A 24,100-nucleotide genomic window follows, 5' to 3' on the forward strand; every position below is an offset into this window, starting at 1 on the left:
ATAATGTTTATCAATTTTCGAATCAAATTGGTTATTTCACATAGTTTATGCAAAATAAAATACAAAACTCTTTTCCCTACACGTTTTTTCAAACGAATTCACCAGAAAAAGTGAAAGCAATCGGTTCGCGCTACCGCGAAAATCTCAGGAATACCGAAGTTGGGTATCTCTGCGAAACAGCAGGCGCGATCGGAGGCGCGGAAGATTTGACAGCCCAACTGTTCTACAACTGTTATAAACAAGGCGCGAATTTCGCGGTACCGCGACGATCTCGGTTCGTCTATTTCCAGCCTTAGAGAAAAATCCCCATTCAACAAAGTATAAAAAACTACTGCCTTTATTTTGAAACAAATTTTCAAATTTTAATATTCAATTTATCGAAAAAAAATAAAGTTTTTAAATTAAAATCTATCACTTCCCATACAAAATGTATGAGATACCCGGTATGCCGATCGTAGAGGTAAAGGTTAAGTCTTTAAATGTGGATATTTTTTCGATCGAGAACAATTTCTGAATTTTTATGTAAATTATTTTCAATTAGAATACTTATTAGAATAATTTCCTAAATGCAAATCAGAATGTGCCAAAAACGAAACATAAAAGCAATTTTGTCCACCATGAACTGTCAGTCGGCACGCACACTCAGCTGTGTTGTGTTTTGATTTCGCCCATGCACACACCCTGCCCTATCGCTTTCCTCCCCCCGCTCCAGCCCCGCATCAAGACAGAATCAAAACAAACGTGCGCAACCTCAGGCAAATGCATTGGCATTTTCCTAACCCTCCTCAATCCCCCCACTCCTCCCTCCCCCCCCCCCCTTTTGAAGGGCTATTATCCTCTCTCGAGTGTGTGGGTGAGTGAGTGAGACAGAGAGCGAGAGCGAGAAAGGTAGGGCAGTTTTTCATTTTTCACAGCCGCCCCACACCAACATCCAACTACGAACCGAAACGCCCACCATCGCACGGAGGTGCTGGGTGATCGATCACGGTCCACGACGCAGCGCATTTCCGTGACCCGTCTGTGTGTGTGCGTGCGTGTTTCACAGCAGCAGCAAAGGCTGTGTGTAGTTGAGTTCATTGTTTCTTTTTGGTTCTTTTATCACGGTGCAAAGCCACTTCCACTCCGCTTCCCGTTATCAGTGTGTGTGTAGGTGTGTGTGTGTGCATTTTGTGGGTTAGTAATCGATGCCTCAGTATCAAATCGCAATCGACCCAAAACTGCACTGCGAAAAAAACACAGAAACATCATTCACTTTGGACCCGCCCGCCATCTGGAGTTCCACTTTACTTTGGGTGTAATCGATCAAGCACAGCAGTATTTCAAGCGTGTTGTGTGTGTTTGTGCTCTTGAGCTCTCTTTGTTCCAATTGACCTCGCGGTTTTTGTTTGCTAAACGGTGTAGCGAAAGCGATGGGAGGATGTTATCTCTTCCAGTAGCAAGCGCCTACTACGCCTTGGCAGAGCCACCTGCCGTATCCTCTCCGCACGGAATACTACGTTGGCTGTGAAATTGCAATCCCGTACTATCTACAATCTTCCAGCTCAAAACACAGGGACACTCCGCCGGAACCTTCCAAGGAACGGGTTGCATCGCAAAACAGCTGCTGGCCACACATTTCGGGTCGGACCACGTTTCGTGACAAATTATCCCCCCCCCCCCCCCCATTCTTCCCCATGAGATAATCAATCTCCCACGGTGTGGCTGAGAAGAAGGCAAAGGTAGGTTGTTAATAGTGGTGGGAGCTCGGAATCAGACCTACCTGATTCGGGAGTTGGCTCTGTAATCGATTCCGGAATCAGAATCGGCTTCGGGATCGGAATTGACCTGGGAATCGCTCAATATGTTCCAGAAACGGAATCAGAATTGACTCCAGGATTGGAATTAGACTCGGAATGAAAATCAGTTCTTCAATTGAAATAAGAAATTTCAGAAGGGAAACCAGTCCGGGAATCTATATAAGAATATGGAGCGTTTATGGTGCTACTAGATTTGGTAGATGGAATTGGAATTCGGCTGTCAAAATGGATTCCATTTCATTTTTTTTTATTATTATTCACTTTGATCTTAGCCTTTAGGCCGAGAAGCGATCTTTTTTTCTATTTGAACGACTTAAACGCTTGTTTATACGCTGAAAGCATGTCTGTTTTTGTCCAGCATTTAATTGAAACTTTATTTCTTTATTTATTTATCTCTCCGACAGTTAAATTTCTCTCGGTACAGAATCTAGGGCAATGCGAAGTCATTTTTTTGAAGCATAGTAACTTCTGTTAAACGAGCTTTGACATACCGAATCCAATTCCATCTACCAAATCTAATAGCATCATTACAAGTAAATTATGATTCTTTGCGGCTATCACTGCGTAGCATCATTGGATTCAAACGTCTATTCTTATGCAGATGCCGAAACCGATTCCAATTCCGGAGCCGATTCTGATTTCGGAACCAATTCCGATTCCGGACCCGATTCCGATTCTGGAGACGATTCCGATTCCAGGGCCGATTTCGAAAACTGATTCCGGATTTACTATCCGGAATAAATTCCACAAAACTTCAAAGCTAGCCGGAATCGATTCCGACGAAAACTTTATTTTTCCCATCACTAGTTGGTAGTAGCTACGGAAGTGTGGAAGAAAATCGAAATTTTATTGATTTTCTCACCTGCGCTAATGCCCGTGTTGTTATTTACTTTGCCTGCTTTGATTGCTGCCAGCTCGTTAAATAGTAACGTATGTTTTTCTTTTTTCTTATTTTTTTTTCAGTACAACAAACCCTGCCTCGAGTCGAGCTCATTAGCATATCCGGCGTGTGGTAAATCAGTTGCTGCCATCCTGCTGGTAGTGTCTGGTTGGTGGTTGAAGCTAAGTGTGTCCGCTTTACCGAGCTGCGCCGTATTGCTTCGACAAATTTCCATTTTCTTGTTGTTGTTGCACCATTCGATGAGTCATACCCATCGGGCGAGCAAAAACGAGCGTTGCACAATTCACACTTCTGCTCAAGTGCGCCATCGCCGGTTGCTACGAACGTGATAGATAAGAGCAAATCTCACTTGCCGTGAAGAGAGCACCACCACCACCAGCACCAGCATGGAGATCGGACCGGACGAGTGGATGGAGCGGGCGAAGGAGAATATGAAAAAGTTCCTCAACCGGGGCGGTGCGTGCCGGGGGGACGAGCCGCAAATGCTGACCGGGGCCGCGCTCGAGAACACGCTCGGGTACGCGCTGAACCTCACGATGAAGGACCCGAACGAGTGGACGGACGACGAGCTGCAGCAGGAGTACATGGAGCAGCTCTGCTTCTATGATGCCGAGTCGCGCAAAACGATCGACCGGCTGACGCAGCAGATGTACGCACAGATCGGGGGCGATTCCCCGGACGAACCGTGCCAGCTGACGATCCTGCCGATCGAGCTGTACGCGGAAGGGAAGCTGTACGAGGTGGCCCTGTTCCGGTACCAGTTCGGGGTGGGCACTGAGCCGAAGTACGTCGACTCGTACGGCCGGGTGTACGGCAGCTTTAAGGATTTTTTGCGCAACAACAAGTACCCGTCGGCGGAGATGATGTACCCGCGGGAGGGCCGGCTGGAGGCGGGCGACGACAAAACCGTACTGTACGAGGTGGGCAAAACGCCCGCCTGGAAGGCGTACTACTTTAAGGCGCTCGACATTGCGACGGGCATTATTGGTGAGTTTGAAGCAAAAAAGGAAAGAAAATCCTCTAACGGTAGCTAATGAGCGCTTTGGTTTTCCATTTCGCACAGGAATTGCGGGCGCTACCGGGGCCATCTTTCTGTCGGGCGGTATCGCCACCCCGTTCGTAGCCGCCAGCATCGGTTCGGCCCTGTACGCGACGGGCCGGTCGATCGATGTGCTGCGGGACAAGAGCGCCCACCAGGAGTCGCTCAATCCTTTCCTCGATTCGGAATCGCGCACCGCCTGGCTCAGCCTGACCGCGCACGTCCTCACGTTCGGCACGATGCCCCACATCTCCGCCCTGTCCGGCGTGGCCTCGACCAGCCACAGCATCGCGACCGGCTTCAAGGTGTGCAACTTCATCAACGAGACGGGCAACATCATCAGCGATCTCGTCATCTGCGACACACTGTCCGCGATGCACTCGAACTACTACAACGCGTCGATCGAGACGCGGCTCGCGCACGCCGCCTCGATCTGCTTCTGGACCAAAACGACCATCAGCATCCGGCAGGCGGAGCTGATGATGAAGAACAACGCGATCGTGGCGCTGAAGCTGTTCGGGTTCGAGGACCACTGCTGCGAGTACTTTAACAACGATGCGCACGCGATCGACATCGGGCTGCGGATAGCGAAGCATTCGCTCGAAACGAACGTGCAGATCGTGTCGGACGCGAGCGATCCGGGCGCGATCCGGATCGATGGCAGTCGGTTCCCGATCGTGGAGCTGCTGCGGCTCGAGCCGAGCGAGGTCGAGACGCTGTTCGAGGCGCTGCAGGGCGTTTCGGCGGACGAGCGTGCACTGTTCGATGAGATGCGTCCACTGGTTTGCTGCGGGAAGGCGGCTGCTGCCGACGAGGATGATGGTAGGCTGAGCGTGCTGGTGCGCATCCTTGCCCGGGAAGCGGAACGGGAGTGCTTGCCCGTGAGCGATCTGATGGAAATGTTGCTGCAAACGTACGCCGCCATCAAGCGGTACGAAGGGGGCGCGGCCGGCAGCGTACAACCGACCACGTTCCAGCTTTCGGCCGGCGGTCTGTGTATTGGGCGCGGTCTCTGCATGCGCCTGAAGCCGGCCTTCATTCTGTTTGCGTCGAAGGAAGTGGCCCCGGCACCGGTGGAGCTGTCCGCTGGGGAGAACAGCAGCAGCAGCAGTAAGCCGCGTGACGGTGGCGAGACAGGCGATACGGAAACGAACCGTTTAATTCGGGCACTGTTGGAGCTGTCCGAGAAGCAGTGCAGCCAGTTGTCGGACATTATCCGCCAGGATCCGAATTACTTTTCGATCTTTAAGCAAAAGCCACTGGAAACGATCCAACAGGCAGGTGAGGTGGCCGTCACGGAGGCCCACAGGGAGCAGCTGCTGTACGCAAGGCTTAAGGAGAATATTTTGAAAGCACTGGAGCGAAACACGACCGCGAAGAACGACAGCTAAATCATCGGCCACATGCAAAAGAAGCAACTGTGGGTAAGTTTTCACCTCGACTCCTTTTCCACGCACACACACACACATTCCCCGGAAGGTTCCAAAAAAGATGTTTAGAAGTCATTTGTATGCTTTGTGGATTTGGTGTGGCTGTGTGGTGGGTTGTGCTGTTTTACTGTTTGGTACTTTTATGCGCAAAAAAGCGGTACAAGAGATTTAAAAAAAGCAATATAAAATCGAGTGAAATCAACTAGCTACTAACATTTTTAGCCAATATATAAACGGATACATCATACACCAACAACAAAAAAGGTAGAAAAGAAAAAAAAACATTAACATCAATTTATATCTAGCCAAATTTTTGCAAAGTGCGGTGCGTAGTAGTGCGCCGCAGACGACTCCTTCGGACGATAGAACCGGACCGGCTTTTGTAGTGCAAAACTTGATGATGGAACGAGAAACAGAATGAAAAAACAAAACGAATATAAAAAATATATACAAACATCAGCAGCAAACAGTATGCGAACCTAAAATGACTAAAACTAAAACCGTAACAGAAACATATCAAATTTGAAACCGAGTTCAACATGAATTAGCTACCAGAAATAGTAATGAATAGAGATGAACAGATTTTTACACATTTAAAAACAAATAGGTAAATAATATCATTCAGCATATGTTTTGGGCAACTGTAGAGACAGAGAGCAAAATGCGCACATAAAAGAAAACACACACACACACTCTCAGCCAAACACACAAACACATAAACACAAAAGAGAGGCGCTTTCTCTTCCGGCTATAAAACGCCGCGCTTCCTTGGATGAGCAGGCTTGAACGCGGTGAAAAATCCGCTCTCCATAACCTTCCATTTCTTATTCCCTCTCCAGCAGTGCCGTGTTTTGGCTCCACTCGTCTACCCGACTGAACACACAGAGACGAGTGCTTTGATTGAAGCGCGCAAACAGAAGATAAGAAGAAGAAGAAGAAGCAAAAAAAACCTAAAAGTGCACAAAATCACAATACGAAACAAATCAAAACAAACGAAAACATAATCAAATGAAATCTGGAACACATTACTTATTAAACATTTGCAAACGTTTCTACCTGAAAGCAAAACAACAACAGAACCATTTTTAGGCAAAACACAAAGACACACACACACACACAATTAGGATTTTCTACTGAGGCGAGACGAGAACACTTTCGAGAATGTTTTTTATTTGTATGAGCTCTATTTACCTCTCCAACTGTTTGTGACTGTTAATTTTGTTTATGAGAAAAATGGTAAACGAAACAAACAAACAAACAAACAAGAACACGTGAACAGACAAAATAACTCACACACGCGCGTTAGTGTTTTAACGATTAGATAAAAAGAAAGCTTAGTAATTTAACCAAAAACCGAAGTTGTAAAGTGATAGAATTGGAAGAATTTAGTGCAGTACGCATAAACAAACACACGTGCTGGGGGGGACACAAAACCACACACATATTTATACAGGGGGGAAGAGAGGCGCGAATCGTGTGAGTGAGCATCAAATCCACTACCTATAAATATATTACCCTCTCCCAACTATGAGCAGCGCGCGAGTAGCGCGGCGGGCTTGAAATACTTATGAAGTTAGGAAATGCTTTTCTAGTGTTTTTTTTTTGTAACAAAAGTATAATAAATATAACTTTAACTTTTAGTGTGTAGGCAAAAAGATAACAAAACAAACACACACACAAACAAACAAAAATTATAAGAAAAATGTTAAACTAATATGAGAGTATATAAAAACGAGCAAAGAAAAACACGAAATAAAGCAAAAGAAAACATACAAAACACCAAACATTTGTAAAATGTCAAAAAACAAACAAACAAACAAGAAAAGATGTTTAAAACACAGGCAAAAAGAATGAAAGTTTGTTAAAGCTTGCACAGCAGCGTACAGAGAAACCATTGGCAAATTGGCATTATAAATAGATTTCAAACTAAAAGAGTAGTGCAGCGCGTGTCCTCTGTACACGTTTTGAAGAGTTCCAATTTTGTTATAGAGATGTGACAACACACATAGAGAGATGTAGTAGAACATGCTGGGCCGAAGTTGTAGCCGTATGCGTAGCGGTAGCAGTAGTTAGTAGACGCAGAGTAGAGGTGTGCTAGTAGTGTCGAAGGTCAGTTTCACTCGCTATCAAACATGAAGAACCCTGTCAATTAACAATGCTGCTTTAGAGTAGTGGCCGAAATGGAACAAAAAGAAATTAAGAATCTGCACAGCTCTACCCCTAAAATCCCGATGTTTTGTACGATCTATTTTTCTATCTCTCTTTACCACTGTTTGTTAAAACCACTGAAATGTTAAATTTTGTATACGTTGTATGATAATTGTTTGCCTACTACACAACTTCCCTGGCACTTTATTGAAGGTGCTAGGGGAAGGTTTTTAACTAAGTTTCAGAGGCTGCCAACGAAACCAGGATGGTGCGCTTTTTTTGATACCGAAACACGTTCAGCCCCGGCACACGAATGTTAAGCTTTAACTAATTATGGGGGAAAAAAAACATTGTAGACGCGCGCGAGAAGGCAAAGGAAATAAAAGAAAAGTGATGGTTACTTGTGAAAAAAACACTACCCGTGTGATATTATATTTACATTGCATATCCTCTCCCTTTTGACTATTTATGTCTTCTATTTTTTTCGCTTAATCATTCTTAATTTATTAATTACTTTTTAAACGTATCTTCCTCAAATGTAATAAAAAATATCACGCCTAAAAATACGGGGACAGCGCATTTAGATTACGCATTCCGAGGTTCACACGCACACAAGCAGCAGGTGCTTAAACCAATCGATGAGTTGTGTGAAATTCAACCTAACAAATGACAACGGATCTTAGCTTTCCACAGAACGGAACATTGCGCAACACAAAAGTGCAAAACGGGCTAACCAATAACACCGCAAAATACTACACAACACGCCACTTGTTTCAGCCGTGCAGTAAGCAAAACAAATAAACGGAGCGAAAGAAAAAAGAAGCGGAATAAATCCGTAATCCCAACTCAAAGTGTGTATTAAAATCGAATCGGAGACGATACGGCAACTCAAACCGGCATATAAGCATGATGTTGTTTTGAAGGGGGTGTGTGAAGAACAGGGACAGTCGTTTACAAATAGAAACACACACACGTACACACGTCCTACATCCTAGTGCCATCATTCTGGGCGAGAGGGGGTCCACCGCCTCTGTTTCACGGCAGCTGCGAGTGGCGCGGCGGTGTGCGCCAGATTGCGCTCGAGTTACGCTTCAGCTTTTGCGCATCGATCGAGGGGAACAGTAGGCGCAGATCGGGCGTCATCGGCTGCACGGAGAACAGTCGATCGATCACGCTCGACTGTAGCTGGGCCTGCAGTTGCAGCTGCTTGCGGAAGTCGGCCGCTGCAATGAAAACACGCGCACACAACAAAAGAGAATTGTAGTCTTACCATTATCGAAACGAGTAGTGATGGGTAAAATGAAATTTTAGTCGGAATCGATTCCGGCTAGCTCCGAAGTCTTCCGGAATCGATTTCGGATATTAGGTGCGGAATCAGTTTCCAGAATCGGAATCGGTTCTAGAATCGGCTCCGAAATAGGAATCGGCTCCGGAATTGAAATCGACTCCGGCATTGGTTCAGGAATCGGCTCCGTAATTGGTTCCGGAATCGGCTCCGGAATCGTTTCCGGAATCCGCTCCGGTATCGGTTCCGGAATCGGACTCTTCTCCGAAATTGGAATCGGCTCCGGAATCGGTTCCGGAATCGGTTCCGGAATCGGCTCCGAAATCGGAATCGGCTCCGAAATCGGAATCGGTTCCGGAACTGGACTCGTCTCCGAAATTGGAAACGTCTCCGGGATTGGTTCGGGAATCGGAATCGGTTCCGGAATCGAAATCGGCTCGAGAATCGAAATCGGCTCTGGAATCGAAATTGGCTCAGTTTCGGCATTTCCGACTCCGAAATCGGAATCGACTCCAGCATCGAAATCGACTCCAGCATCGAAATCAGCTCCGGAATTGATTCCGAACACGGAGTCCGAATCGTGTAGGTCCGATTCCGAGCTCCAACCACTAGAAACGAAATGGAAAGAGGGGAGGGGAAGGAGGGGAGACGGGGAGTTGCTTTCGAAATGGGTACTTACTCTTCTGGCACCATTCTGGCAGTGGCGGTCGCTGCTTCTTGCGCGGTGCGCTCGTATCCTCCGACACCTCCTCGTCGGTCGAGTCGTCTGTGTCGATCATCTCGAACGTGAACAGCTTCTTGCTGGCGGCGGAGGAGCCGGCCGCCCCACCCGCCAGCTTCTTTTTCGCGGCCAGCTGTTGCTGGTGGTGCTGCTTCTCAAGCTGCTGCTGCTGCTGGCGCAGCTTCTGCTGGTAGAGCTGCTTGTGCAGCTTTGTTTCGTGCGCATCCTTCGTTTGATTTTGCTTCAGCGTGTCCAGTAGCTCTCGATTGATTCTAAAATTAATGATACCAATTAGAATTGAAAAAACCAATAGGAAAAAAAAACATTGCGTACCGTTCCTGGTCGGCCAGCTGTTTGGCCAGCTCGTCCCGCTTCTGGTCGGCGAGCGTTTTCTGCTCCTCCGCCTGGCGCCGCTTCTCGAACTCCTCCAGCTTGCGGGCCTTCTTCTGCGCATCGAGGCGCAGCTTCTCCTGCTTCTCCTGCACCAGCTTCCGGTACTTTTCCTCCTTCTCGCGCACCAGCCGCTCGGCGTGTTCGCGCTTTTCGCGCTCCATCGCTTCCCGCTGGGCCGCCGCCAGCCGCTGCTTTTCCTCGCGCTTTTTCTTCTTCTCGTCCAGCAGCGAGGAGGTGGAAGAGGCGGCCGATAACGTTCCACCGCTGCCGCCACCACCGCCGGCACGGTCCCAGCTCGAGTCGCGCGAGTGGCTTTGTGCGCCGCCGCCGCCGCTCGTTGTACCGTGATGGAGCGCCCTGCTCTGCATCTGGCCAATCTTGGACGCGGAGGCCGCTTTCGGCATGGGCGGCTGGGCGGCACAGTTTGGCGTGTAGACGGACGAGGAGGAGGAGGAGGAGGTGTACGGTTTCGCGTGTGCCGACCGGGTAATGCCGTGCGGTTCCGTCGTGCCGAGCGTCGGTGTGCTCACCGTTTTCATGAGCCGCCCGATCTGGGCCTGCGGCGTGCCGATCTTGGATGCAGCGGGCCCACCCGTTGCCGTCGCACACTTCTCGAACGCCTCGATGCGGCTCTTGATTGGGCTCATCACGCACGGGTTGAACAGTTCCTTGTTTTTCTTCGCGTCGGCCACCGCGCTGGCGGACTTTTTCAGCGCAGCCGCACCTCTTTGTGGCTTCGGTCCAGGCACTGGGGGAGGGTCAGCGGCAGCGGCAGCGACCCTTGTACGGGGGGTGGTCGTTTTTGATTTTAACTGCTCCGGCGCAGGCTGTATGGGCGAGTTTTCCACCACCGAGTCGTCCTCGGTCATGATGCTGGCGTTTGCGAGCGGAACATGCTGCTGCTGCTGCGGCCCGGCACCACCCGACGAGCCACCGCTCTTCTCGATCACGTACGTATCGTCCGGATGGCGCTCCGATCCGGCCATCGGTGGTGTGCCGCCGGCAGCGGGAATATTGAACGTTTCATTGCAAATCGGCGCACCGCGTGCATTTTCCATCGGCGAGTTGACCGTAAACGTGCCGTCATGTATCGACGGCGGCATAGTGAACGTGCCGTCGGATGGAATCGGCTGACCTGCTGCAGTACCAGTCGTGTACGTTCCATTCATATCGGACGGGCCGACGTGCGCTTGTTGGGGCAGCTCGTGCGACGGGATTTTCTGCAGCGCAATTTTTAGCGGCCGCATCTGGCTCTGCAGCTGCGCCGTGTTGGTGGTGGTTTCCACCTCCATTGGCTCCTGCTGCTCCTGTGCATCCTCGTAGTTGGATTTATCGGACGTCCGGTCGGCCGGTGCTGGCTGCTGCTGTACGATCGAGAGCTTTTCCGCCTTGATGCGCATCGGTTCGATCAGTACGCCCACGTCCATCAGCACCGCGGGTGGCGTCGTAGGTTTGGAGGGCGCCTCCGCAGCCAACGGTTCTTCCACCTGTTTGCCCGTCTGTTTGGTTTTCGTCCGCGTAGGACGTCCCACCCGATTTTTGGCGGTAGTGCTGCTGCTGTTGCTCACGCTACTCCTAACACTGCTGGCCGTACTGTTCATGGTGGAATCGGCCGACGACACGGCCGAGCTGGACGCCGTGTCGCTGATGTCCTTGGCACCCTTCTCACCCACGGGCGGTTTTTTCTTCGTGCGTACCTTCGGTGCGGGAAGCTTCGGTGGCGGCATAATGCTCGGCGGTGGCATCTCCTCGTCCGACACAATCTCCACCTTTGGTATGACCGGGGGCACGACCAGCAGTGACATGTCGCGCTCGCTTTTGCCGGCCTGCTTCGCCGGTTCCTTCTGCGATGCTTCGTTTGCGCTGGAGAAGCCTTCGTCGTTTGTCCGCTTCTCGGCAGCGGCAGCTGCCGGGCTAATGATTCGGTTCGCCCGGTTCGCATCGTTTTCCGTCTCCATCTCGACGTACGTTCGCTCGAGCGTGGTTTTCTCCATCGCCACCAGCGCCTCCTTTCCGCCCCGCACCAGCGTACTGTTAGCGACGGACGAGTTGCGCTCCAGCTTGATCGTCACCGCCGTGCCGCCATCGTTGCGCAGCTTGCTGCCTATTGCCGGTTCCTTCAGCTTTTCCTGCGCCTTCAGCCGTGCCGTTCGTGACGGCCGGACGGACGATTCGTTCGCCTGGCTGGTGGTGGTGTCCATCGGTTGCGGTGCCTGCTTTTCACCCGCACCCTTGCCGCCACTCACATCGAGCATGCGGGCGGAGGACGATTTTCCAGTGCCGCCTGTGGTCGAACGATCGTTCGTCGATGTTCTTGCTTCTGACTGTTCTTCCTCCTCCCCGGCGGACTTACCGCTCGCTTCTTCTTCCTTTTCCGATAGGGATGCCTGCCGCTTGGGGCGCTTCTTGTTCTGCACCGGTGTGCCCCGCTCCTTTGCCAGCGAGACGCACTCGCTCAACTTCTTCTCGAGCTCCTGTTCCAAAAAAAGGAAAACAAACAGGTAATGTGAGAAATCGTTACCCTTCCGCTTCCGGTTATGCCGAGCCCGGCAGCGCATGCTACAACTCTGTGCGTCTCCCTGCTGCCCGCTGCTTACCACGAACTCAGCATCCATAGCCCGTTCGTAATCGAGTGCCTCCCCGATGAAGGAGTTGAACATTTCCAACAGCTCATCCATGTTGCTGGAGATTGGAGAGCAGTTTGCCTTTAAAACTGTGCTCCAAATCTGCTTTTCTAATTCGCTCAGTCCACTATACAGATGAATAAACACGGACACAATACACCACAGGCAAAAAGATGCTACTCCATAGAAAGTGTAGACAACACCCTTTCAATACATTTCGCGAACCGTGCACACTTTGGCTCACAACAGTTGCGGTTGCTTATTTCCTCGCGTTTTTTTTTTTCTATCGAGTTTTGCAGCACTATTTCTACAATTCTGCAGCCAATTTACCGCAAATAAACCGACGACACTAGCACACACCAAACACAGCAGCACATAAACCCGCTCAAATCGACGGCGTAACTTCAAAAACTTGAATGAACCGTTTCGGCACCAACACCATGACAGCAGCTGCACAAAAGGCCGTTTGGAAATTTTGAACCAACGGAACTTTTGCTGACAGCTGGCAAGGTACATACAGGTGCGGTAGGAGAATTGCTGCATTATTCGATGCAAACGATTTTATTATTTGAAATATTGATTTTTGATTTAATGTAAATTTAAGCAAAAAACTATAAGGTCAATATAATTATTCCGCAAAAAAGTGCTAATGTTGCATAAAAATGTTTGCTGTAAAAGATAAGGCCTTTTCAACAATTTCAAGTAATGAAGAGTATGGCATATCCGTGTCAACACTTTGACAGCTATATGAAGTAAGGATAAACAATCGTAGAAGCACTTCAAAAGGCGTGCCGTACCATTTGGCGCAAACTAAACGCTAGAAAAGAATATTCAAAGTTATCTTGCAAAGCACAGAGTACACAACGTAACACTGCTTCTAGACGACCCAAAAAATCTTCCGCGACAATTTTTTGCGACACATTCTATCTGTCAAACCGTCCTTGTTTTAGCACGAATGTATGGCTTACTTCGATCGTAATGTCGCGAAACGCGAGCGTTGCCATTCTGTGAAAATTTCACAAACCTCCGATAATCACGGTTACCTCTGATTTTGTTTTAAAACTGAGATGTTGTTTTAGAACAAAGAGCTCGCAGAAAATTTGTCGAGGTACAAAAGTTGGTCGTCTAGAAGCAGTGTTACACAATCCACGCTTGAAGGAAAACGTACAATGGAGCAATCGTCATCCGAATGTCCCATTGAAAAGCTTCCACCAGAGGTAAGTGAGCTTGTTCTGGTTGCTAGATCATGTTGCCACGGTCCAACCTAATTCATCCGCTTTGTGTTGTAGATTATGCACAGCATTTTCGAATTTCTTGATCTCGAATCTTTAAAATCGGCCTCACTCACCTGCCAGCGCTGGGAGCGTATTTTCGTTAACTATTGCACTTCACGCTTAACGCTGTGCATTAATGCAGAAGATGGCAAAAATCTGGACAGTACAGAACCACCCACCAAAAGATTGCAACGGGCAACTAAGATGTTACAGCGCACGCAACGCGTCTACCGCAATGTACATCTGAGTATGATGTATGGTCGGTTTGGTCCCAAGCATATAAACGGTGTACTTGGAACTATTTTCGCACCGCACCGGCTGCAGCAATTGGTCGTGCTAGATCTAAATTTGACACTGTATTCGGAACATATGGTCAAGGATGTATCGGATGCCATCGCAAAGATGAACCGTCTGCAGGAGCTAAGAGCTATCATTTTCTGCAAGCAGCTCTTTTCTATAGGACGTGACGGTTGTAATTCATATTACAAACTTACAAACCCCTCGCTTCATAAGTTGGCGATCAGGGGTCTTTTGCCCACCGTAATCGATTGTCCCAATATGCGCTCGCTGGAGTTACCCTTATGTCTGTTCGAGAAGAGCATCGCGAACCAAATATACTTTCGGCACAACGAGCGGGAAGAACGGTACTGGCGTGTGGAGCAGGTTGAAAAGCTCGTAATTATGCACTTAATAGCGATGGATAGCATGGACCCGATCGAATTCCTGAGGCAGTTTCTTCAGCAGATGCCGCGCCTAAAAACGTTACATTTGGACACGATTAGGGTTCCGGAAAAAAAGTTGCAGCTTATTTGCGAAACGTGTACCCAGTTGGAGGAACTGGTGCTGACTAGCTTGGAAGTGGATGACCCGCACATGTTGCGCCACATCTCTAAACTTACTCATCTGCGTAACATTGGAGTCAGGCATCTCTTAGGAAACGATACATGCCCATTGTCGTTCGCCAGTGTTAACCTGCCTAGTTTGGAGAAAATTTTTATTATTTCAAAGTCAATCGACTACCAATCGTTAGCATGCATTCCATCGATCAAATGGTGCAAGATCTCACCGTCCCTAGGACTATCAAGGTCACTTGTCTGCGACGGTTTCGCTGAACATTGGCGACAGCTACGATTCCTTTGGCTCAACTTTGTTTACGTGCAGGATTTTGTGAGTATCTTTCTGGCTGAATTGCCAAAAATGCCTGCCCTGGAAATGCTCGTACTGGAGGACGTATTTAAGCTGCCTGACCTACACACCTTTCTGCCACCCTTACCCCAACTAAAGCGACTAGTAATCTACCATACGAAGTACATTTTGCAGCAGTACAATAACACGGCTGAGCTGGCGAAACTAGTTCCGAACGTAAAACGCATCGAAATGATTGAAAATAAGTATCGCCATGAGGAAGATTTTGTAGGCAACTTTTAGTAGCTCAGGGCAATCAGTGACAAGATCAGTGCTGCATAAATGGAGAGATAAACACGGTAGAGTATTGCTTGAAGATTTCGTGAATCTGGCTTAATAACTAAACATGAAAAAAAAAATATTGAAAAGGAGATTAACTTAAGCGATACACGGACTGTCGATAATCCATACGGATATAGCGATAGCGATCTGTCGATATATGGAAATAAACTGAATTCTCATGAAGATGTAGTCTATACTTGGGGAATTGTTTCTTCATAATGAAAATTTTGCAAATTTTGCCCTATTGCATATATCTTCAAGATAAATGTACTCCTAACACATATTTCCTAAATTTTTGAACGGCAACTTACAGAAGTATTCAATTTAGCATTTTGATAGTTACTACTGCGTAGATACTCTATCGCAACATGTTATTCTATTTCTTTTCCCTAGCATGAGTGCCTCTCTAATCATAGCCCTAATTGGCTTCTAATTTCCCAAGCAAAAATCAATATTAATGGCCGTGTGGTCAGTCAAGCTAAACGGGTACAAACACCATCGATCAGTACTCAATTATTGCTTGTTCCAGTACTGCCCAAGTGCCACAGATTAAGCTTAAACGACTGGAAAATTGAATATCCATAGAAAAAAAAAATGAAAGCTCCACAGCTTCATTGGTTTGCTCAATAGATGGCGTATTTTAACTCATCATTATATTGCTATCCTTTTCTTGCAATGTGTTTCGACAAGTTTCATCTTATAATGACCTATATAGCCTTCTAACTTTCTGAGCAAAAATCTTTAAGAATGGTCGTGTGGTCAGATACGTGGGTATCAACACCAATGACCATTACTCAAATCTCACTTGCTTCAGTGCTGGTGGTTTCCTTTGGAGTTTAGTATTTAAACAATCGTATTGCCGTTCTAGTTCTAGCGATGCATAACTTCAATGCGAAACCATACAACAGTACAGTACAAAGAAAATGAGAAAGCTCTCCTCCAAGCGATGAAGCTCTATTGGTTTGGGTATCCCACCAACAGATAGCGCCACCAGCTTTTTTGCTATTTTTAGAATGCATGAGTCGTTTACCGTCTGCTAAACGAAGTCTTTCTACATTCCGTTTAGGTAGAGAGCTTGAGTCGTTTAGAATCCGTTTAGTGGTCGTTTAGTGGATTTGTGGCACTTGGGTGGTGGCTGAAATTGCAGTCTTTAGTAATCAAACAATCTCATTGCCATAAATATAAAACCATATAGCGCGTGGCCACGGGGCTGAAAAAATGTTGAAAAATTTTTCAACTTTGTCAAAATTGCTTGTCAACTGCAAAAAAGAGCTTTTCTCGTGGCCGCACCAAAAACATACACAAGAGCGACAAAAAGCTCCAACATCTGAATATCATCGATATTTTGTTTAAGAAGCACTAACTAGGTACATAAATCAATTAGAATCATGCATTTTAGCATTATTATCATAACAATGGGTCACAACTGCGCCAAATAGCTGTTTGTTTACGCTTTTTCACGAACGTCAAATTTTGTCAACTTTTGTCAACTTTTTTTCCTGGCTGCTCCAGGTCACAAAATTTTGACAAAAGCTCAAAAAAGTGACAAAAGCTCACATTTTGAAAAAATTGTCAGCATTTTGTCACTCCCGTGGCCTTTGGCTTATACAACAGTACAGTGGAAACGTCAAAGCTATCAAAGCGAGGGAGGCTCCACTGGGTTGGTCATCCCACCAACAGATGGAGCCATCGGATTTATGAAATATTTCAAATGCTCCAGTTGTTTACCGTCTGTTACAGGGGATATTTTAAGATTCCTTTAAGGTTGAGAGCAAAGTCTATATAATACAGAGGTCGAGTCGTCCAGAACATTTGATCAAAAAGCGTGGGAAAGTTTTGACAGCTGGATGAAAAAGCTTCAATAGTTTCATCGTAGCATACATTGAGGTTTTAGTTGTTGTGCATGCAGTGGTCTGAAAGCATTTTCGGCCATTTTTACATCGTTTGTTTGTAATATTGTACTTTAAAAAGTTGACGAATATCAAGAAAAGATAGAATTATAGTGAAATTATCAATTACAACAAGATCAGTGCCCGAAATTAGGACGAAATCTTGTGCAGCTCAAGAGGGTCAAAGCTAAGAGGCCAGATTTCTGATTGTGGTCATTTTTAAGTGATGAATTACTGAAAAAACTACTCCATGCCACGTTCATGAGAAATAAATGTATAGTTAAACTAAGTTTTGAGCACAAAATGCACAATTAGCCCTAAAAAGTGTATGGTTGTTTGGAATCGTTTGTGAACGCTTTTTCATCTAACTGTCAAAAATAAGCTTTCAAAATGGTGGACCAAAATCGAGCTATATAGACCTCTGTATTATATAGACTTTGGTTGAGAGCTTGAGTCGTTTAGACCTGGTTTGCAATCTGAACCTCATTTAGGAGTCGTTAAGTAGATTTGCGGTGGTTGGGATTTCTGGTTTTTAAACTGTTAGAAATAAAAAAAATCTTTAGAATTTGACAGCTCATGCAGTAAATTGTACTGATTTGACAAATGAACTGCGACAGCCGCGCAACTCGGGAACAGACTGTATAGTTTTGCCCATTAACCCCGGTTTGGACGTTTGGGAATGAACATTCATCAATGCAGCTTTGGGAATCTTGGCATTTTTGACAGCTAGATGAATTCAGGTAAACAATACCATTCGGCGCGAATCGACCGCAAGGAAATATTGGTTCAACGTTAACTGTCCGAAACTGTCCGTTCCCTATATAATACGACCCGTGCCGGCTTTTATCCGTGCTTGAAGAATAACGTACAATGGAGTCATCCTCGTCCGAATGCCCTATCGACAGCCTTCCACCCGAGGTAAGAAAGCGTGTGTTCAGATTGTTGAAGCAAACCACAAACTACTCATCCGTTTTGCGTTGTAGATTATGCACATCATTTTCGACTTTCTCGATCTGGAAACATTAAAATCGGCCTCACTCACCTGCCACCGCTGGGAACATATTTTCGCCAAATACTGCACTTCTCGCTTCAAGCTGTGCATCGATACAAAAGATCGCAAAAATCCGGACAGTACAGAACCACCCACCAAAAGATTGCAACGGGCAACTAAGATGTTACAGCGCACGCAACGCGTCTACCGCCATGTACATCTGAGTCTGATGTATGGTCGGTTTGGTCCCAAGCATACAAATGGTGTATTTAGCACGATTTTCGCACCGCACTGGCTGCAGCAATTGGTCGTGCTAGATCTAAATTTGGCACTGGATTCGGAACAGATGGTCACGGAAGTATCGGATGCCATCGGAAAGATGAGCTGGCTGCAGGAACTAAGCGCTACGTTTTGCCACAAGCGACCCGACGGAACAATTTTTATAGGAGGTAAATATTTCTGTCAGTTTACGAAACTTACAAACCCCTCGCTTCATAAGTTGAAGGTTAGGTGTCTTTTGCCTGCCTTCATCGATTGTCCCAATATGCGCTCGCTGGACGTCAGCCTGGAGCTGAACAAGAAAAGCATCGCGGACAAAATATATCTTCGGCACAACGAGCAGGAAGGAACTCTGTGGCGTGTGGAGCAGGTCGAGGAGCTCGTGATTGACCGCTTAACATCGGATGATAAACTAGACGTGACAGAATACCTGAGGCAGTTTCTTCAGCATATGCCGCACCTAAAATCGTTACGCTTGGGTGCGTTTGATGTACCGGACAAAATGCTGCAAGTCATTGCCGACTCGTGCCCTCGGTTGGAGGAACTGGCGCTGAAGTACTTGAAAGTGGACGACCCGGACATATTGCGCCACCTCTCTAAACTTACTCATCTGCGTAACTTAGGCGTCTGGTATGCCTTAGGAACTCATGACCATTCACTGTCGTTCGCCAGCGTTAACCTTCCCAGGTTGGAGAAGCTGTATAACAATGAGGCTATATTCGATTTCCAATCGCTAGCGTGCATTCCATCGGTCAAATGGTGCAAGATCTCTCCGAACGTACGAAGAAGACCAAGATCACTCGTCTGCGACGGTTTCGCTGAACATTGGCGACAGCTACGATTCCTTTGGCTCAACTTAGTTTACGTGCAGGATTTGGCGAATATCCTTCTGGCTGAGTTGCCCAAGATGCCTGCCCTGGAAATGCTCGTACTGGAGAACGTATTTAAGCTGCCTGACCTACACACCTTTCTGCCACCCTTACCCCAGCTAAAGCGACTAGTAATCTACCATAAGAAGGAAATTTTGCAGCAGTACAATAACACGGCTGAGTTGGCGAAACTAGTTCCGAACGTAAAACGCATCGAAATGAGTGAAAATAAGTATCGCTTTAAGTACGATTTTGTAGGCATCTTTTAGTAGCCCAGGGCAATTACAAGATCAGTGCAGCTTAAATCGAGAGACAAACACGGTTTAGTGTAGAGTGCGTGAATCTAGAAGGAGGTTGAGGTCTAGATTTTTTTTTAAGTATAATTAAAAATTAATATGAAGGCAAGCCATAGCGCGGAGATATTGCACTATAGAAATACAGAATCTTCAATCTGAACAGCAAAGCGGCTATCATCAAGAAAGAAGCATCAACAGTCATCGGAATAACATCTTTAGGATTAATTAATTTGACATGGTTTCTGCGTTACGAAATGGAATAGGTTACCGAAGCCATGCCGGTGCTGGTACTGTTTTTGGACTCATACTGATCCTGGTACTGATACAGAACCTACGCCGATGCTGGTACCGATCATTTCATTTTATTTGTTCATTTATTTTAATTCAAAATCAGCCTTCATGTGTGATCACTATCCCATACCGTTCCCGAAACTGATACTGGACCCAAAATGGTATCTGAATCCAACACGAGCTCATACCACTTTTGGTGTTCTGATACTGAATCCAATATCGGTACTGGAACTGTTGAAGAATCCGTGCGGATGGAAATACGGCTGCTGATTTAATTCCGTATCTGAAACTGTCCCAGAACCTATATCGAACCTGGAACGAATCATGAACCTTCCTCCAGTCCTGGAACCGATACATCCCCTGTTTCTACCCAGTAACTGATATCGCTGAATTTTAGCTCAATTTCTCTAGTGGTCCGATCATCAAAGTGCCGAAGTCGCAGCGACGTACAGTCGAAATTTGTTGCTTGGGTCGAACTGCATGGCAAGCTTTGTTTTTGTTTACGTTTGCTGCGAGCCCGCCATTTCTCATCAACCTGCGGCCCTGTTTGGGTTGTTGCTTTGGGGAACAAAAGTACTCTTCTCGGTGCCATATGAACGAAACAACTCGATTTAACGTGAGCTATTGCTCCGATCCGCTGTTTAAGCTGCGCGTGCTAAAGCAAGCAACGGTTGAGAAATGTGACATCTGTTTGCTGAACGAAAACAACCCCTTACGCTACGGCGAGTTTGTCGAGAAGGTGTACAAAACGCAGCGAAAGATACGAGCTCACTACTTTTGTTTGGTAAGAAAAAAAGGGTCACACATTCAGCGTAGCATGTTCGTACTCTAAACCTCTTCCCTCCTTGTTTGTACTAGCTCTCCGGCACCAACATTCCCCAGAATGGTTCAACACCGGCCGGCATCGCCGGGTTTAAAATATCGGACGTGCTGAGCAGCTATGCGGAGTATCGCGAAAAGCAATGCTACTACTGCCGGCATCCGTCGGCCCCGGTCGAGTGCGCCCAGGCCGGGTGTGGCCGCCGGTATCACTACATCTGCGGCTACAGCAACTCCTGCGTGACACAGTTTGACGGTGAGTTTCGCTCCTACTGCGACCAACACCTCCCGGAAGGGTGTCGCGTGCCGGTGACGACGAAGGGCCGCCGCTGCTCGATTTGCTTCGAGGATCTGCCCCAGGTAACGGAGCCGGACTACAATCCGCTTTCCATCGTGCGGACGCACTGCGACAGCGAGTGTCCGCCCGGGCTGCTGCACCGCGAGTGTGTGCAGCGGTTTGCCTACACGTCCGGGTACAACTTCAAGTGTCCACTGTGCTGGAACAAAGCATTCCGGGTGCATGCGGCCGAGGTCGGCATCTTCATACCGCAGCGCGAGTCGGCCTGGGAGCGTGAGCCGGGTGCGTTTAAGGATCTGCACAAGCGCAAGTGTACGGCCGTTGACTGCAAGGTCGGGCACGGGCGGAATGCGGCGAACCAGCTGGTTGGGTGCAAAGTTTGCGGTGGCCAGCTGATGCACCGGCAGTGCTGCGGGGTGTCGGAAGCGGACGACTATCTTTGCAGTGGGTGCAGGGATGAATCGTTCGTGCGGCTAGTTTAATTAAGGTAACGGATACTGGGGAATCAATCATTGTAGATTTCGTTTTTTTTTAAATGATTTTTAAGTCTACCGTAAAATAAACCTTGTATGGAAAGCTGTACTTTGATGTAGCAAGCGAAAACCGTCCGATGGGCCCAATTTTCAAGTATATCACGATACGGTTGTTCTACTACTCATAAAATGGAAAAATTGCTTCATCTAGATAGGAACGACTGACTAAAAAGGGATTTCTTCGAGGCAATACTAGTGATGGGTATATACCATTTTTTCCGGAGTCGTATCGGTCCGACTCCGGTATCCATCGGTTCAGTCCAGATCAGTCCGGATGGGTATGGAATAGTAATGGATAAAGTTGACAAAAATCAGGAGTCAACTCCGATCCAACTCCAATAATTGCGGAAACTACTCAGGAAGGTCATTGCTCCGCCCAGTATTATCCGGAGTCTTTAGGATTCGGCGGGAGTCGTCCGGAGTAAGCCGGAGTCGGTCATCGAACTACTGGCCTTACAGACTAGAAGTATACAAAGTGTACGTGCAAAGTGAAAGACAAAAAACCACAACGAAATGAAATGCCTGATCAGAAGCACATTACATCAGACGGCTCCAGTTGACTCTAACAGACTCCGCTTCCGGTTGGCGCCGATCGACTCTAGACGACTCCGAATGACTCCGATTTTGTTGGACTCCACCCGACACCGACTCCTAACGACTCCGGCCGACTCCGGATGGCTCTGAACGACTACGATTCCAAACGATTCCGAACGATTCCGAACGACTCCGGACGACTTCGGACGACACTGGGCGGCTCGAAACGACTCCGAACGGCTCCGACCCAGACGATACACGTCTCGGGCGTAACTAGTAACAGGTTGGCTGATAAGTCCCCGGTCTAACAAAGAAAAACACTTTTTTTTTGTCAAAATTCGTTTTTATTATTCAACATAGTTCCCTTCAAGAGCGATACAACGATTATAACGACCTTCCAATTTTTTGATACCATTTTGGTAGTACTCCTTCGGTTTTGCCTCAAAATAGGCCTTAGTTTCGGCGACCACCTCTTCATTGCAGCCAAATTTTTTCCCTGCGAGCATTCTTTTGAGGTCTGAGAACAAGAAAAAGTCGCTGGGGGCCAGATCTGGAGAATACGTTGGGTGGGGAAGCAATTCGAAGCCCAATTCATCAATTTTTGCCATCGTTCCCAATGACTTGTGGCACGGTGCGTTGTCTTGGTGGAACAACACTTTTTTCTTCTTCATATGGGGCCGTTTTGCCGCGATTTCGACCTTCAAACGCTCCAATAACGCCATATAATAGTCACTGTTGATGGTTTTTCCCTTCTCAAGATAATCGATAAAAATTATTCCATGCGCATCCCAAAAAACAGAGGCCATTACTTTGCCAGCGGACTTTTGAGTCTTTCCACGCTTCGGAGCCGGTTCACCGGTCGCTGTCCACTGAGCCGACTGTCGATTGGACTCAGGAGTGTAGTGATGGAGCCATGTTTCACCCATTGTCACATATCGACGCAAAAACTCGGGTGTATTAAGGCCGGGCTACATTGGTCGTACTCGCAAGTGTAATTTTTATTTTCACTAGCGCATCTGGCGACGACCAGCGCAAGCTAGATGTCGGTATAATTTATGTGTCAAAATTATTCATACTTGGTGTCTCATCAAGTTTCGAGCAGGCTACTTGTATGCCGTATGAAATGTTTATAAACGTCCCTAAATTGCAACAAAATAGGCCGTTAATTGTTGTTGGTGGATAAATCGTCATTCATACAAAGCGCTGGGCAACATTTTTCCCCATCTTCCAATCTCTATCCATCATTGGGTAAAATTATAGCCTCCTCGACCCAAAACGTTTTTTGACAGATAAATTATGCCAGCATCTAGCTTCAACCCGCCGCCGCTAGATGGCGTTTGCGTTCACAAAAATTACACTAAGGAGTACGATCAATGTAGCCCGGCCTTTACGAGTTAACAGCTGCAAACACCGCTCAGAATCATCAACACGTTGGTGTTTTGGTCAAATGTGAGCTCGCGCGGTACCCATTTTGCACAGAGCTTCCGCATATCCAAATATTGATGAATGATATGACCAACGCGTTCCTTTGATATCTTTAAAGGCCGGGCTACATTGACCGTACTCCTGAGTGTAATTTCGATTTTCACTAGCGCACCTGGCGGCGGCTGGTGGAAGCTTTCTTTGGTCATCAAGGGAATGGTCGTGCCGGATCTCAAATTTAAGTTGTTTTTTCACCGTTTTTCGATGCGAAAACGGCTGAAATACTTGCACAACATATTCATCTATCAATTACAAAGCTTTTTCAGTCCAGTTAAGGTAAAAAACATGGAAAAATAACATATTTTCTGGAGCGGCTCCAAATTGTTTGGCAAAATGCTTCGGTCAGCCGCCGCCAGGTGCGCTAGTGAAAATCGAAATTACGCTTGCGAGTACGATCAATGTAGCCCGGCCTTAAGGCCTCTGCTATCTCGATCAACTTCATTTTACGGTCATTCAAAATCATTTTGTGGATTTTTTTGATGTTTTCGTCGGTAACCACCTCTCCTTTTTTCCATTTTTTTTCACAATAACAAAAGTTGCTTGACAAAAGACGCTCTGTCTCACAAACTAATTGACATACAGACGTCAAATTTTGACACGAATCATTTGAAGTGTGGTATATCACTTCAGTGTACAATTGAAAAAGGGGTGTTTTGTTGGCACTGTAACTTTTATTTATACTCTCTATAATTTTCTCTATAATTGGACAGAGTTTCCCCTTATGAAGTCTAACTTTTTTCT

The 24,100-nt window shown here is 47.0% G+C and overlaps 5 protein-coding genes across 6 annotated transcripts; 4 read left to right on the forward strand and 1 right to left on the reverse strand.

Moving 5' to 3' along the window:
- Positions 1 to 684: 684 nt before the first annotated feature.
- LOC5668053 (uncharacterized) lies at positions 685 to 7,727 on the forward strand. Of its 2 annotated transcripts, XM_061654356.1 has the most exons (5): positions 685 to 888; positions 1,541 to 1,718; positions 2,760 to 3,684; positions 3,761 to 5,160; positions 6,006 to 7,727. In XM_061654356.1, exons 3-4 carry the CDS (start codon positions 3,084 to 3,086, stop codon positions 5,125 to 5,127), a joined length of 1,968 nt encoding a protein of 655 aa, XP_061510340.1. In that variant the 5' UTR covers positions 685 to 888; positions 1,541 to 1,718; positions 2,760 to 3,083; the 3' UTR covers positions 5,128 to 5,160; positions 6,006 to 7,727. The 2 variants fall into 2 exon arrangements, with proteins under 2 accessions (XP_061510340.1, XP_061510339.1); XM_061654355.1 differs by having other exon boundaries at positions 685 to 1,173; positions 3,761 to 7,727.
- Positions 7,728 to 7,792: 65 nt separating this feature from the next.
- Positions 7,793 to 12,796, reverse strand: LOC1280869 (uncharacterized). Its single transcript, XM_061654354.1, has 4 exons — positions 12,311 to 12,796; positions 9,654 to 12,187; positions 9,279 to 9,592; positions 7,793 to 8,537 (listed from the first exon to the last, which is right to left on the reverse strand). The coding sequence occupies exons 1-4, from the start codon at positions 12,389 to 12,391 to the stop codon at positions 8,350 to 8,352; spliced, it is 3,117 nt and encodes a 1,038-aa protein (XP_061510338.1). The 5' UTR covers positions 12,392 to 12,796; the 3' UTR covers positions 7,793 to 8,349.
- A 225-nt stretch (positions 12,797 to 13,021) lies between these two features.
- LOC4577595 (uncharacterized) lies at positions 13,022 to 15,267 on the forward strand. The gene is made up of 2 exons (XM_061654357.1): positions 13,022 to 13,554; positions 13,627 to 15,267. Exons 1-2 carry the CDS (start codon positions 13,507 to 13,509, stop codon positions 15,037 to 15,039), a joined length of 1,461 nt encoding a protein of 486 aa, XP_061510341.1. The 5' UTR covers positions 13,022 to 13,506; the 3' UTR covers positions 15,040 to 15,267.
- A 2,421-nt stretch (positions 15,268 to 17,688) lies between these two features.
- On the forward strand, positions 17,689 to 19,562 carry LOC3291426 (uncharacterized). The gene is made up of 2 exons (XM_552471.4): positions 17,689 to 17,885; positions 17,951 to 19,562. The coding sequence occupies exons 1-2, from the start codon at positions 17,838 to 17,840 to the stop codon at positions 19,373 to 19,375; spliced, it is 1,473 nt and encodes a 490-aa protein (XP_552471.3). The 5' UTR covers positions 17,689 to 17,837; the 3' UTR covers positions 19,376 to 19,562.
- Positions 19,563 to 20,178: 616 nt separating this feature from the next.
- On the forward strand, positions 20,179 to 21,392 carry LOC1280868 (PHD finger protein 7). Its single transcript, XM_320738.5, has 2 exons — positions 20,179 to 20,477; positions 20,552 to 21,392. The coding sequence occupies exons 1-2, from the start codon at positions 20,286 to 20,288 to the stop codon at positions 21,290 to 21,292; spliced, it is 933 nt and encodes a 310-aa protein (XP_320738.5). The 5' UTR covers positions 20,179 to 20,285; the 3' UTR covers positions 21,293 to 21,392.
- Positions 21,393 to 24,100: the final 2,708 nt, after the last annotated feature.

This window comes from Anopheles gambiae, chromosome 3 (assembly GCF_943734735.2).
Source record: "Anopheles gambiae chromosome 3, idAnoGambNW_F1_1, whole genome shotgun sequence".
In the NCBI taxonomy this organism is placed as follows: domain Eukaryota; kingdom Metazoa; phylum Arthropoda; class Insecta; order Diptera; family Culicidae; genus Anopheles; species Anopheles gambiae.